General features: G+C 42.9%; 2 protein-coding genes across 4 annotated transcripts; one reads left to right on the top strand and one right to left on the bottom strand.

Annotated features, from left to right (window-relative positions):
- Positions 1-6,909: 6,909 nt before the first annotated feature.
- On the top strand, positions 6,910-7,173 carry RB195_014068 (uncharacterized protein; the record flags this gene model as incomplete). Its single annotated transcript, XM_064204170.1, has 1 exon — positions 6,910-7,173. The coding sequence occupies one exon, from the start codon at positions 6,910-6,912 to the stop codon at positions 7,171-7,173; it is 264 nt and encodes an 87-aa protein (XP_064060051.1).
- A 2,179-nt stretch (positions 7,174-9,352) lies between these two features.
- On the bottom strand, positions 9,353-13,362 carry RB195_014069 (uncharacterized protein; the record flags this gene model as incomplete). 3 transcript variants are annotated; one of them, XM_064204171.1, is made up of 8 exons in its annotated part: positions 9,353-9,562; positions 10,634-10,806; positions 10,892-11,066; positions 11,697-11,798; positions 11,866-12,078; positions 12,142-12,253; positions 13,022-13,104; positions 13,165-13,362. In XM_064204171.1, the coding sequence occupies 8 exons, from the start codon at positions 13,360-13,362 to the stop codon at positions 9,353-9,355; spliced, it is 1,266 nt and encodes a 421-aa protein (XP_064060052.1). The 3 variants fall into 3 exon arrangements, with proteins under 3 accessions (XP_064060052.1, XP_064060053.1, XP_013298641.2); XM_064204172.1 differs by lacking the exons at positions 13,022-13,104; positions 13,165-13,362 and having other exon boundaries at positions 10,634-10,800; positions 12,142-12,252; XM_013443187.2 differs by lacking the exons at positions 13,022-13,104; positions 13,165-13,362 and having other exon boundaries at positions 12,142-12,252.
- Between the last annotated feature and the right edge of the window lie 1,992 nt (positions 13,363-15,354).

The raw sequence follows: 15,354 nt of genomic DNA on the forward strand, positions 1-15,354 counted from the left end.
GTCATCTGGTGGAGGACGGAATAAGTCAGTGTTGCCAAAAATTACAGTCTATTTTTGCGCACGTGCATGAGAATTCGTGAAGACAAAACAGCTGATCCGGTAGACAAATAGAGAATGTCACCGCTTCAGCAACTTCTAGCTCCCGCTCTCGAACAATGCCAAGCGATTAAAACAATTAACTTCCAGGACCACTGAAGAGAGAAACTAAACTCTTCATTGGTTTTGATGTGCGTTTTGTAGTGTATCAAATAAATAACAAAACAGACATAAGGTACTTCCTGTCATTATGTCAAAGAAGTGGATCGCGGTGAAATGACATGCGTTACGCGTTTCCACAGGACTCCAAACATCAGCAACGCTTATCGGAACTAGTTCGCGCTGATAATGTAATTCACAGGGCCGGGGTTCTCGAAGTATTTCGTGGATTTTGAGAGTTTACGCATCTGCTTTTGAAAGATGCTTAGTGGAGCTCTCCTGCTAACCCAACGTGGTTCTGCTAAATAAAATAAGGACAAGAGCGTACCAGAAACACCCCAATAGGTGCAGTTCCAGTGGGAGTGTAAATTTTTTTTGTAGGAAAATTTGTCTCAAAAGTGCAACATTCCGGACGATTCTTTGCAAGTAAATGGGAAGAAAAAACGAATGCAAATTTTCTTCACTGCACTCACATTCACTGCACTGCACGATCTATCAGTCTGCTGCCGCCTCGCAAAGATGCACATAACTGTTGCCAGATTCGATGCAATTTCAGGAAGTTTGAACAAACATTGATGAAAAAGGAAAGTTCTGTTCACGAAAACTGAAATCGCTGCAGAGGAGGTGGCGAAGCATTGAGAAATTGAGAGTCGGAAACTAGAAAATCCAAAATATTGTGTGCGTGTGGTCTTGAAAAATAAGAGTGATGATTGTCCGAGTTTGCCTAGAAGAACCGATGTGGGAAGACCTTTTCATCAGCAATGTTTGAATTCGGATTTTTTGTGAATTCATAGAGTTGTTGGGAAGAAAACGGTTGTGGCCATACAGAACCAAAGGTCAACAAACCATCGGTACTCAGTTTTTTTGGTGGGACTGTGGGTGTCCATTTTAAACGAAATATTTTCAGATGTTCGCCCAACATTTCTTCCACCCCTACGTTTCCTTCCAATATATTGCAAATATTTTGTAATATTTATTTCATTTTCTAAACATTTTCGAATTGTTCTGATCGCATTCTACCTTTTTCCTTCTAAAAATTCGCTGAACTGAAAACCATTTACCGGTAGCAACTCCTGAAGGAACAGAACGGGCATACTTCAAAGAAAGGTCCCGAATTCAAATAGTTTCACTGTAGTTTTTTCTTGACACCTAGTTGCTGCAAGTTTATCATTCCTAACTTTTATTTAAGGCCATCGATCATTGCTGATTGATAATCCTTTTTCCCCTGCGACAACTATGCGAAGACTCTTGGATTTCGATTTTGGCTGGGGAAAAAGCGGCTTTCTTTCAGAGGTTGTAATATATTTTCCCTCTTAAAAATGAAAACCCATCAATAATAGAGAACTCGAATTGGTGAAATGTAATGCCGCCTATGGAAGCGTGCATTTTTTCCGTACAAAAGTGCATGCAGAAAATCATTTTTAGAAATTCATTAATGTTTCCGGATGACATTTAGAGTACAGTGCAGTGCCACTTTCAAAATAACATTTTGAAGCTATGTAGTGTTCATTCGAAAAGAGACTTGCTCAGCATCTGTACTTTGATTCAATTGCATGCAATTTGAAGAGGGTTTTTCACCTACAGCTGTGCTACACCATGTGTTCCTCTCGAAATAGTCAAGATCCACACAAATAACTCCTAAACAGTGTTTACGACTCAGCTAAAATAAAGCTGGTCACGAACAAGTTCCTTTTTCGTTGAACACTAGGACTTTCGGTGACAGGAAGGATTGTAAAATTGTATTTGCAGGAATTCGTTTGTGGTCCTGAATATTGATTTTTTTTGTGAAAAAGCAACAACAACAACTATGAGGGATCATCGGTGTAGATTATCACAGGTAAATTGAAGAAATGGTTAGCCATGTAGGGAGCGTGCTGCACAGTCGGTGAGAGGTTCCGTCGTAACTGCACGATCGATGGTTCAAAAGCGCCTAGCCCCAACCACATAAGACTTCCATCCCTCCGAAGTTGATAAATTGGTACCAGACCTGTCTGGGGGATAAAAACTGATTTAGTACATCGCCTCGCCACCGCAAGTTACTGCTGACTGTCAGGCTGCGCGCACGTTTATAAACCTCGAACGACCGTGAATTGAAGTCGAACCTGTAGCAAATCCCGTAGGGGTTGATCAACACCGTGCACTTTTATTCTTTGTTTGCAAGATACGATTTCTAAAAGCCACTAGTTACAAAGTTTAAAAAAAAAGTGCGATCCCTAGTACACGACTGACGTGATGTTTTGTCCAGTTCGTCAGCTGCCAACCAGCTGGTATCAAAGGACATCCTTGTGGTCAGTTTCCGGGGTAAAAATAAGCCAAATCTTGATTAACGAGAATTACTGTCCACTGTTTGCAGACGGATTGTCGCAACGACCTGGGGAAAACTCCGCCGTTCGATCGAGTGACCGCGATGGGCTCTCGACTGGAGCAGAGCAGCAGGAAGAGAGTGTGTGTCAAGCTGAAAAGGAATGTATGTTGCGGCTGACGCTCGCCTGCTTGAACACACTCGGCACTGATTACTGTTGAGATCTGAGCGTCGCCAAGATAGCTCCATGTCGCTCATGAAATGTAGATCACAGTAATCAACCAGAGTTGTCGAGATGTTTTCAACGAAAAACACCAGTTAATATAAAGGCAGTGTATCAGGGAGCTGACGATTTTGGGACATTTCCACGAAAAGACAGGAGTAGGGGAGTAGTGCACGAGTGTGGGCCTTACAACGCTCAAATTCTTCTAGTAACCCTAAAGTAAAGAGGGCTTGCGAAACAGTCGCGTGTGGTGCCGTCCCCAAACGATGCAACTTATACAGGTAAGATAGGTCAAAGATGTGTGTGTTCGTGAAGATTGTGATTCGCTGAGTTTAAGTCAAAATATCAAACGAAATAAATTGAAGAAGGGACTGGAATTAGTTTGACAGTCCTCTAGAGCTCAGAATAAGCAAGAGTTCCAGCCTGGCTGTGAGCGACTAACAGTAACAAGAAATTAATCCTCGTAGGAGATAACCCCTTTAGAGGGCCACAAAGTTCTTTTTTTCTGATTTCAGCTACATAGCCCGAAAAGTGAATTTGCCCACCTACTAAAAATGTGTTAGTTACTCTTCACGAAAAATTTTAATCACTAATTAGAAAGCTGATGAATGCTTGTAGGACAACTCCTTAAATGGGGATAAGTTTCAGTTCGTCGCTCCCCTAACGAACGACTGGAAAACTAGGAACGTCTCCAGTTTGCAGAATCTTTGACACAGTGACAGACAGACATTAAGAGAGTTGCAGTGAAAAGTGCAACTCTGCAGTTTTTGTGTGGTTTGTGTAGCGTTAGCAGAAGTGATTTAGTGTTATGCAGCTAAATGTCGTGAAAATTTCGTGCTGGTGTTCTTAACGTCTCCGAGAAGTTGAACGAACACGGCACGACCTTAGATAGAAAACATCGAGCCGGCAAGTGACCTACAGACGACACCTCAAACAAAATGGATTTTTTGCACTACAGTCCACAGTCCCCTAAGTGATGACTCTCGCTTCAGAGGCACAAAATACGCACGAAATAAACGAAGCACGAAACTTCGTGCCAGAGCAGAACACCATGTGGTCACGTACGAGCGTCATCAGCAACAAAACCGCCTGCGCACATGCAAATCTGCACTTTTCGCAAAAATTTCTTGTTCAACGTTTCAGTTTTTCGCCGCTCCTTTGTGCCGATCTTGGCGGCGTGCAAACGGGAAAACACCGCCGACCTCGAGAGACGGTAAGATTGATTTCGAAAAGTGCGCTTATTTCTCAGTCGGGCTTCACGGAAACATTTGTAGCGATCTACACGAGAAAACAGAGAAAATGCTCGTCTTTCGCTGCAAATATTCCCGCCTAATGTAGGGTACGTATGGACAACCAGAAGCACTAACAATTGAAAAGATTTTCTGTCATTGAAAATTTTGAAAATTCTATTCCTCTCAGTTTCACAGCAATTCTTTGTACTCATCCATACCTTTTCCCACCATTAAAGATATAAAACACGGGTTTTATAATTGTAGAAAGTTACCTATGAAGGCAGAGAGTGACTGAACAGATTTCCATTTTGAGCTTTCCAAATGTACGAAAAATAAAACCACAACCATAGGTGCGATAGGGAGAAGCCGGACCCTCAGGTGAAGGGGGTTCAGCTCATGGGGTGCAGCACAAGTGAAGGGGTCCTTTCGATAGCCGTCCAATAGTGAAGAAGGTAACTTCGCCAACCGTTTAAAAGTGAAGGAGGTCTGAGCACCGGCTCCGACTATCGCATCTATGACCATAACGCTGTAACAATGTCCATAATAGTTTTCGAAGATGTTGGGCTTCAAATAGGTAATAGATGTCCTTACAAGGCGCTAAACTGATGCAGATGAGACTCAACTTCACAAATCTTTAGTGTGAGTTCTTGAATTCCAAGGACTCGAGCATTTTGTACAGATCAAATACCACATGTGCTCAGGACGCCGTTACATCTCTGAGCAGAGCCCACTAATTTCCAGCCGCTGGTAGTTTAGAGAATGAGTGGTTTGGTGGGAGTTTTAGAGTCCAGTATAAACTAGATAGATAGAGCTCATTCTAATGAATCGATTGATCCCCACATACAATGATGTTCAGCAAAATGAATCAAGATACTGAGAAAGAGAACGAGCGAAAGCAATTATCGTGGCTACCTGAGTCAGACCTTACAGCGTCCTCAAAGTTCTGTGCAAGCTCCTGATTCCAGCACATGACAGGATTTCACCGTCAAAAATGCGATCAGATATTTTTGAATGTTATTTTGTACAGTATAAGTGCAAATGTTGTTGGATGTGTTACAGCTGCAGCAGCCCGTACACTTCTTCATGAAACTACCGTAACGAGCAGCGGGAAGCAAAAAAATGCAGAAAAGCCGGATTTGGTTGCACCTACAGAATTCCAGCTTTTCGAACTTATTTTCTAGGCATTAAACAACTCCTATTACGAACTCCATCAGAACTTATTTAGGGAATTGTTGCAAATTTGAAGCGTATGCATCGACACAACACATTGCAATTTTGCATTAGTCCAGCTGTACTGACGCGTTCATAAATTGTACTGAATAAATATGTTGTATTTTTTTCTTCTGCCGTCATCGGCAATATCATTCACACAGAGTAGGTTCACTTAATTTGCAGGGATTCTAAAATTACATCTTTGTAAGATGAGGGGATCACACAATGGCGAACAGCGATACATCAAGGAAGCAGGTATGTAACATTTTCTCGACAATCTTTTAGCATTTCTACACACCGGTTTACAAATTCTAATAACTCTCATAAATACATTTACGATTAAACAAAATGTTCTCAAAACAAACAAAAAAAATGTGATGAGAGATGAGGCGTTACTTTGAAGGGTCATTTTGCAGTAGAATCACAGTAATAACATAAACGATGTTAAATATATATATATATATATTACTATTATTATTATATGTATGTTATTATATATAATAACATACATGATACATAATAAATTTAATCAATTAAAATCCACAACAAAACTACTTTTAAAGGGGCATTCACAAATAAGTTATTCTAAAGAACCTATTTGAATTGTTATTTTATTTGTTAAATGTCGGAATGAAATTAGATTTGCGAAATTACCACTCATAAATGCAAAAGATCACCCACTAGTACCATCAAGAGTGATGAAGAGAAATTACATAGGATTTTTCGCTGCTGTCTGACTAGTTTTGGACGAGAACTGGTCTTATCTATCTAAAGATTGTGCATCCTATCGTTAACGGTGCACGAAGATAGAATAATATGACAGTGGAAAAGTCTCTTGCTCATCACCACATAAATGTTGCAGGCGCAACACTCTTGGTGTCAGTTGTTCCCCCGTTAGCTCTCCCGAGCGACATTGTTACTCTGGTGGTTTAGGAATTGTTCAGTGAGAGATGTGCATTGTTCAGTGCATCAGACGTTACAACCGCTCACACAGAGAGTGCAACCGTTTGCGACGAGACATTTCTGCGCGCTTTTTGCTGCGTTTTTGTTGCCGACGAACGCCGTGTTCGTCGTCGGTGGGAACCTGTTCCGTTTTGTGTGCATATGCGTATGGGAGCGGGGAGAAGTACCTTATCGCCTCCTGTGTCCTCCCGGCTCGCCCCTACCTCACCGAGCCACCGGTGTTGACGCCGAAGTGCACTTCAGCATCGGCACGGAAATCGTTTCGAAATTGCGTGCGTTTTGTCAAAAGCGCTGGAAAAAACCGCTGCTGCGTGCAATGCTGACTTTGCACTGTTGAATAAAAGGTGAACAACGGTACGTGTGCACTTGCAACCGTCATATATACATACCATCCAGCGCGCGCACAATTCCATATAAAAATCCAAACAATGCGCATACAATGTCACGTGTGTACGAAATGAACATAACTTCCACCGGTCTCTTTCTCTCGTTCGTTGTCGACTTTTACATGATCAAACAATGGCACCATTCTAGACTACAGAGCGCAACCATTTTATCCACTATGTAACGAAATACATCCCCCGTATGCAGTGTGATCTGCACACAAAGTGCACCTTGCTCCGCAGATCCACGAGATTCAAAAACTCCGGCGCCTCGCCTACGAAGTTACGAAATCACGAACTGCAGATGAGTACAGTACCCACCCACTCACATTACTGCATCAGCTTTCTTCGCTTGTAAATTGGTGGAACGTACGCCTAACTTGGAGAAAAATGACAAAGATGGTGATTATGAAGGACGCAAAACACATGAGACAAGCAACCGCACGCGAAAATGCACAAAAACTGCGATGCACTTCGACAAGAGCACGTCATGTCAGCGAGAAAGACCTCTGCTTGGTTAAGCATTTGGTGCCCAGAGGAAAAGGTGACGATAAGGGGCTGTGGTATATGGAAGGCATAAGATACAAGCAGCACATTTTATTCCGTGAACAAACCAAAAAAGAGGAAGGTGTAGGAGTCATCGAGCAACTGGAAGGAAACTGATGGGGACGTACACACATAGAAGAAATCCTGTCCACTTCAGTGTTGTTGATTTCAAAAGAATTGCTAGAGGAGAGACCTAAAAACAGAGTAAAGTAACCATGGCCCATAGGCCAGGAGGAGCAACGCCCGAGGTCCCTCCAATTCGCAAGGAAAACCCACACTCCCAGAAAAAAGGAGAAAACCGACACACTAAAATGTGGAATCCACACGAACCGCGTTCGCGCTTACGTGACATTTGCGAGCACTTGCATTGGTCGCCCTAGTCCAGAATATTGGCGATGGAGCGCTCAAATGTATTAGTGCTTGTGACCCGAGCCGACTATTCAGGACAAACTCTAGCCCTCTACAACAGTAGGAATGTGGAGTGGAAGAGAGAGTCATGTCCTTATGATCATTCCCCTGTGGTGTGATCGATTTCTCATACATCGCATACGATTACGGTACTTTACGATTTCAGTTACCTCTCAAAAAAAAACCGGTAAAAAACCAGCGAACAGATCGCATAGCGATGGACAAATTAGTGGTTATTCTTGTTACATCCTATATGCGTATTTTTATGCTCGCTCAGGTAGTCAAAACACTGTCACAGTTTTTATCGTTTCTTAACTCGAACACAACTGAAATTCTCAAACGCTGCGGAAATAAGGACAATAACTCAGGAAAATGACGGTCAGCGATCTAAAAGCACAAGAATTTCGTCCATGAAACGATATATCGGAAAAATCTTAGAATAAATAGAAACAAAATATTACAATAATAATACACACATGATTAAATTAATCAATTATGTTTATAGAGCAAAATATACTTTAATGGTGTTGGATAAATTACATTTGAAAAATGCGTAGAATAATAGTAAACAGAATGGAATGAAGATGATAAAAAATGAACCAATGAGTCCGTGGATTCATGCTAACAATTTGTAATTTGAAACTTTGAGCAAGCGGGATAGGAGTTTTTTGCCGAAGAATAATTTACTGCAAGTTGGGAACTAGGGAAATCCTCTTTCGGGATAATAGCGTAATTTTTGGAGAGTCCAAAATTCACCAATGCGGGTTATGATGCTTAGAGAACGGTCTTAAGCGGATTGAGGAATAAGAGAGAAAGCAAAGCTTTCAGCATGATCTTTAATCCTTACACACAAACTGTTGCAATCTATCAGGAAGTTGCTCCTGAAACGTAACTGAGAGGAACACTGGTAATGCAAGGATAGATGTGAAGCCAGGCACCCACGCAACATGCGCTGCTCTTGATTACGGTACGTTTTTAACTAACTATCATGGCGATTCAACAAAGCAATCGTTCCGCAATAAATCATTTCTTTCAGCTGGTCGGCAGAGAGGAACCGTGAGGCAAAACCGACGCATGGTACATGTATGATGCAGTATGAAGGCGTCAGTGTGCAGCGGAGAGCCCCTGACCCGTAAGCTGCTCGTAGATGCTGGGAAACAGAACATTCACACCAAATTTTATTCGGTTTTTCTGGACAAAGGCAGTGGCAAAGAAAAAGAATAAAATAAAATAAAACATACAGACAAACAATGCGATGACTCAACCATCCATCATTGTAAAATGTGTTTAAAGCGTCAAAAGTACTCATGTTTCAATATAATTATGTTGATTATTACAAAAGAAGAAATCGCAATCATAAATGTATATGTATACATGGTTCCTGAATTGGAGAGACTCACACGTTGGACGAGTTGCAGAAATTGGTTTCACACTGGATTAGAAACGGGTAGATCAGCTGATCACACTAGCGAATAAGATAATAACAAACAACAGCGCAAAGGGTCAAAGAGGGCGGGGATGGGTGAATGGACGGGGATTCTGGGAATGTGGTTGGTGGGTGCAAATAGCGGCGATATTCAACTCATAAACATTACATGACACACAACAATAACAAATTAGTTTTAGAAGAAAAAGACGAAAAGTACATTAAGTGCAACCATATAAGAATATTGAGAGCACGCAGATGAAACGGCTCACACGCGATGAGCACTGATGTTGCTCAGATCTAGGCGGCGCAACAAATACTGAACACAACTGAACTTGCTGCTGCTGATGTTCACTGATCCTCCGTAGGACCGGCACTGTACACACACGCACCTCTAGCAGAACGAACAGAAACTAATGCAACTATCAATACTTAAGTACTATTAGCAATAGCGATCTGAATCTATTCGGCGGTGACCAACTCCCTGCATATGGCGTGCTCCATCATTTCGGCGAACGATTTTTTCGGTGATCCCGTTCCCGGATAGCTTGCATCGTTTTTTGGTGACGGTGTCGAATCGGACGGATCGGGCACGTAGCCGTTCACCATACAGAATGCCGTCAGGGCCTCCATGTCTTCGATTACTTCAGCGTCCGAACCACGCTGCTTGCGCTGAAATTGCACTGGATGAGAAGGCTAACTGTTAGTCGAACGGAAATGTTCTGACATCGAATCTTTCTCTACGGTCTGTAGATCTTCCGGAAAAATGTAAACCTCGGTAAAATTTTTTGAGTTCAGTAAGTGTTGCCTGCACACGACGATGGCACACACCTTAAACAACGAGTCAAAAAGCCACGATTTATTAACTCTTCTGGACCATAAGGCAGCCCTTCTAGTGATTCTTTGGGAAACATGCCGGCAATTCTGAACGCTACATCGAAACACGTACCACAAAGGGAATGAAATTGTCAGGATAAACAGTTGGAAATAAGCTCATAAAGTCCTAAACTTTCTACTATGTATTTACATAATGTATAAACAATGCGGCGTTGTTCTCGCAAAACAGTCAAATAATCCAAAAAGGTCCTAAATTCCTACCGGAATAAGACTCTTCAATTAGAGCTGCACTTTTATCGCAAAGAAACTTTTTTCATCTACCACTAAAGTGGATGACTCAAAATTCGCAACCAATTCGCCAATGAGAGGAACAGTGTTTCTCCTTTTTTCAGTGAAGTGAAATTTCCCCCCGTAACCACAGAAAAGTCACGAATATGGTTTTTTCTGCCTTTGAAAATCTCTCGTGTGTTCAGAGTATGCTTGATGCAAGACGTCGATAATGTTTATGCGATTGCACTTTTCTCGATGTGCTGATGGTGGTAGAAGAGAACAGAGGGCAACGATGGTGTTGTTCCGTTCACTGCCTGCCTGACTGCCTGCTGCTATTGCTATGACAAACATAGGCGGCGAGAAAAGTATTCTCTGATTTTGCCATCATTCTTTGTTCTTGGTATAAAGGTCAGTGCCATTAAAAGTACAGTGGATAAGGTGTGGAGCCATTTTCTGCTGCTGGAAAAACTGCCCAAAACTTACTCGGAGTTTCGAGATTTCCCTGATTCTCGAGAATTCAAAGAATGTGGCGGTGGCAAAGGTGCGATGTTTTGTGAATTCCCCAGAATGCAAATGCAAATATGAGCGTAGGAATTCCAAAAGCAAATGTTGTACGTATGGAGGAACAGTCCCTACCTGGTACTTAGGATGATGACGAAACGGTGAATCAGGGCCAATAGAATCGGGGAGATCCTCGTCGCGGATGATTCGTCTGAGGGCGATTCTGGTCGGCTCTTCGATAAGGTCCGTGAGACAATCAGGTGAAGCCCGCTTGGCCGGCGGCGGGCTGCTGCCGCTCAACACTAAAGCTGAGAAGGAACTCATTCGACGTCATACGAAACAGAACGCGGGCGGCCGCATCCACTTCCGCCACAGCTTCAGAGCATCTCTCACCTTTTGCAGCATCCATTCGTAATTTCTCGTCCAGGTCTTTCGTGGGTGCTTGCTGGCGAATCTTGATTGGAGTATCGTCCTCCTCGTCCATCAGCATTCGCAACACACTGCCCTCATTCTCCTCCTCTTGCGTCTTACGAGATCGCTTACGACGTCGTTCAGGAGTGGTTGTCGGCTGGAAAAATTCATTTTTGGGAAAAATAGCCAAAAAGGGTACGATTGGGCACCGTCATCGTCATTGTTATTCTGGTTCAGTCACAGAGTTCATACGATAATTTTTCTAGGTAAGCCCAGTTTCGTGCTCATCGCGACTCTTAAGCAAAGGGAAACCTTTGGAATTTCCATCAGTTTATATTTAGACTGCCACTTATCGCTTAATTGCCTTACAATCGAAGAGTTGAAAAGTGTGTACTATTTCTGACCTACACATTCCCTGAAGTAGTAAATCTAGAACGAAGACTTTGTATCCCATTATGCGTCGGAAATAAGGACGTAGGCCCTTTACTCGTGTTGTCTGTGAATGGCGCGATGTTTTGTGCCAATCAAGATGCCATGATAAAGTACGGGAAAGCACAAGCAGTATAGAACTGCGTAGTGCACAGGCATCGCATAAAACGAAAAATCATGCTCAGCCCACATCCTACACATCCTGCCCTTTTTGTTATCGTGGACAAGCGCCCTGAGATTTTCCTGCGTGGAGTCTCCCTGAGTGCAACGTAAGAAGCACACAGGAATGAGTCACTTTTTACTTATGTCTTTACTACGCTTCCCATGGAATATGATAAGAGAATGTCAAGAGGCTCACCTTAGGGCGTTGCAGTGTTGCTGCACTGGAAAATGCCCTTGGGCGAGAATCCAGCGATGGTGGCATCATTGACGACGATGTGGCGGATGCAGTTTGACGTAACTAAAAAATATTCAGATCGACGTGCCGACTAGAGTGTAGAAACAATAAAAGATTATTTATTACTTACGTTGTTAGTCATGAGTCCAAGACTCTCAATGGTAGAGTGCGGAGAGAGCGCGGAAGTGCTCATAGGACCCATTGGAAGCAGAGGGAACATGGGAAATCCCGACAATGGGAACAGGCCCAACGAGAGTGCAGCCAGTTGGTCGCTAGGAATCGTTGGAAAGAGCAAGCTTTGCGAAGTAGGGATCGAATTCTCGGCAGCAGATCTCTCCTTGGGCTGGAAAAACAGAGCTAAATCCTGATCCTGTAGAATTTAGGTGTAGGGCTAGTGCCAGCTCACCATGTTGTTCTGTAGATTGTTCATCATGGAGAATTCTGGCATCGTGGCTAGAAGAGCCTGTAAATCTAAGGTAGGTGCAATTGTCGATGCAGGCGAACCGTCGTTGTTCATCCTTAAAAATTGCGATGTTACTAGTGAACTGTCACATAAATCAGCATGTGATGATCACGGAGAGAAGTACATGAGCGGAGCGGAAAAATGCTGAGCGTTTCTGTCTATGAGTGTGGTGATGTGGTGGTGGGGATGGGCGTGGTCAACTCGCCACCACCCCTCCTCGCGGAAGTACAGCGAGCCAGCCGAGGAAAATGCGGAAAACAGTGACCTTTAAGGACATATTCACAGACATACACATATACACAGTTAAAGTGCGCACGTCCAGCCCCCTGGATTCAAAGCTGTGACGATAAGAAGAAGTGAAATTCTGCGAAAAAGGTAGAATCTCGAGAGGAAGACGTGCTTCGCTCTCCGAAGAGCATCCAAATTCGTTCGTAAGAAAGAGAGCCGCAATGCGAGTGTCGAGAAAAGTTCAAAGCTGCATAAATTGAGATGGGAAGATAACGGAGCATACGTTACGTAGCTAGGAAAGATCCACAATCTATTCAGTCAGATAGGTAGGTTCCCATAAGATTGTTCTTTCAGAAACGCACTACATGAGTTCAAAGATGAGGAAAACCGTGCTATAATCAGAATATTGTTCTCTCATAATATGAACTATAATCCCTAGAAATCACAATATGAAGGTAAGAATACTGAGCGCCTCGAGCAATCATGGGTTCATTCAACAACAAAGCAAAAACGACTATCTAATGAGGAGCGAGGCAAAACATGACGCTCAGAATAATACCACGACGACGACGACGAAAACGACAACGGGACGTACATAGTCCCGCCCATTACTACTCTGTCGTTAGATCGATGCTTCGTCCGTTCCAGAGTATTGTAAGCGAATTCGGTGGCAGACACCTGGATAGTCTTTTTCAGAAGTCCATAACTGCTTTGCGCTCGTAAACATTTATGAATTACTTGGATTGATTCGATCGAACGGGAAATGAATTCAGTTGGGTTTACATATAGAGCCAAGAAACGATCTATTTCGAGAGAAGCGGAGAAGTGACAGAAGTTCTCAAATGTTCGATGTGCGCTGAGAGAAATGCTTGCCGCGTTGTCAGCGCACAGTGCCGGTGCACGATGAAAATGACAGTCACCGACGAAGCTAGTCATCGTGCACCAGTGGAATTCGACAATGAAACTTCATGTCCGGATTGGGAATGAGGACAGAAAGGGGATTCCAGAAGGTTTAGAACCTACCCTTAAAATGCTCTTCACTCAATCGTAAACTGAAGGAGTTTTCCTTCTGAGATTCGTATCTAGACGAGAATTAAGTTAGAGAGTTATATGTGCATCAAAATGGAAGAGAAATTATCGGAGTTTCTTATTCTTTCACAAAAAGGAAATGGTGCATTCCTGTAACCACTTTGTGCAGGATGATGTAACGCAAGACAAGAAACAAAACGGGCAGAGATGTACTAAACGAACCGACTAACGACAAAAGTGCAAAGTGTATGCAGATCTGGATGAAGAGGTATGTATTTTGTGCAGCGCCATAAGAGAGAGCTAATCTGACTTCTTTTTCTCCTCTTTAGGAAGTGAATGTTGTACTTTATGTGTGCAAAAGGGCGTTTCATGAAAAAGATGGAAGCAATTTCGAAATAAGAACACAGTAGCTAAAGTGTGCTTAAAGCGCTTTACATGAAGAAAAGGATTTAAAGAACTGGACACGGTACCGGAATCACATACGCATTATGGAAATATGATGTTGGCAATGAAGAATGGTGTTCGATAAGTACGCAGAAATCTGTTTGAATTACTTATCGAGCAAATTTTTCTAAAATACTGGATGAGAACTTGGTGCTGGGCACATTTGAAAAGTGACATGGCGGAAATGCAGACCTAAATTTTATGGAATTTTGTGCACCTCCTTCAGAGAAACACATGAGGCGTTTCAGCAACAGGGCCTGTACGAATCTCAGAAAGAATCGAAAAGTTGAAGAAGGAACAGAGTGGGGACGAAGCCTCTCCGCGTCGGAAGCGTAAAGCGCTGCCCGGTTGCACGGGCTGCTGTGTGTATATGTGTGAGTCTCTTCTGAAACGGGGCGTGGTTACGTTGTGTCGACTACGACGGGGGAATTGCCCCCTCCTCAATCTCTCGTTGTGGCGGTGCGAGAGAGCGAGCGGAACGCACACACGTAAACATGCCCTTCGCTGTTTTTCATTCCCTCCCGGAACCGCTGTCTGCCCGCGACCGAGCAGAAAAAGTGATCTCTGTCCGAGGAGAGCAACGCACAACCGCATACACATACATAACACCCAAGGACTACCATGTACGGAGAGCTGCACTATGGACCGGTCCTCCTAATTCCCAGAAAGTGCAACATCAATCAAATTTCGGGAACTAAAACTTCAATTTGTCATTTCATTAGAAAGATGAAAAATTTATTGCTGCATATTCTTGTAGACAAACTGGGCCATAATGTTGCTCTACACTGTCGAAAATTTTCGTAAATAACCCAATAGAGGACATGGGTAAAAGTGCATAATAACCTGCATAACTGTCTAAACAATAGAGAACTCGGGGAAGAAGCAGAAATGGAGTAGCAATAATGTAAGGAGATCCCGAGGTTAAGCGGACGTTTTTAAAGCCAGATTTAGAAACATACCTGAAAACCGCTCTTTTGAAAGAAAAACTTCGTTCCGATAGCAAAATTGTGGAATATTAGAAATGGCCACTGGTAACGGAGCTTCTCATTCTTTTTTTTCGCCTAATTGGGTAATCGTTAATTGAGAGAAAATAGGCATAAATTAGTGGTGAAGCAAAATTGGGTGCAGAGTTTACCCTGAGGTAGCTTTTTATAGATCTGTAGCTGGAAATCCTACCAATACGTATACCTAGAAATCCAGCTCCGTAAGAACCCGTACGCATGGAAATCCCGAAAATGATTGATGTCCCTCTCGTTTTCCTCGCAGTCTTCAGGTTAACTCCATACCTTTGCGGTGAACGCTGCGAAAACCTATAAATTTTAGTGCATGCGGGGAATTAGCATGTGTCACCGCAACCGGTGGCAGTCCAACAACCTCAACCTCGTTGAAATGAATTCACTCAGTAATCGGCAGTATTTCGAGGAAACTGTGACTAATAGTCGCCCACAAAGTACA

This window comes from Necator americanus, chromosome V (assembly GCF_031761385.1).
Source record: "Necator americanus strain Aroian chromosome V, whole genome shotgun sequence".
Taxonomy (NCBI): Eukaryota; Metazoa; Nematoda; class Chromadorea; order Rhabditida; family Ancylostomatidae; genus Necator; species Necator americanus.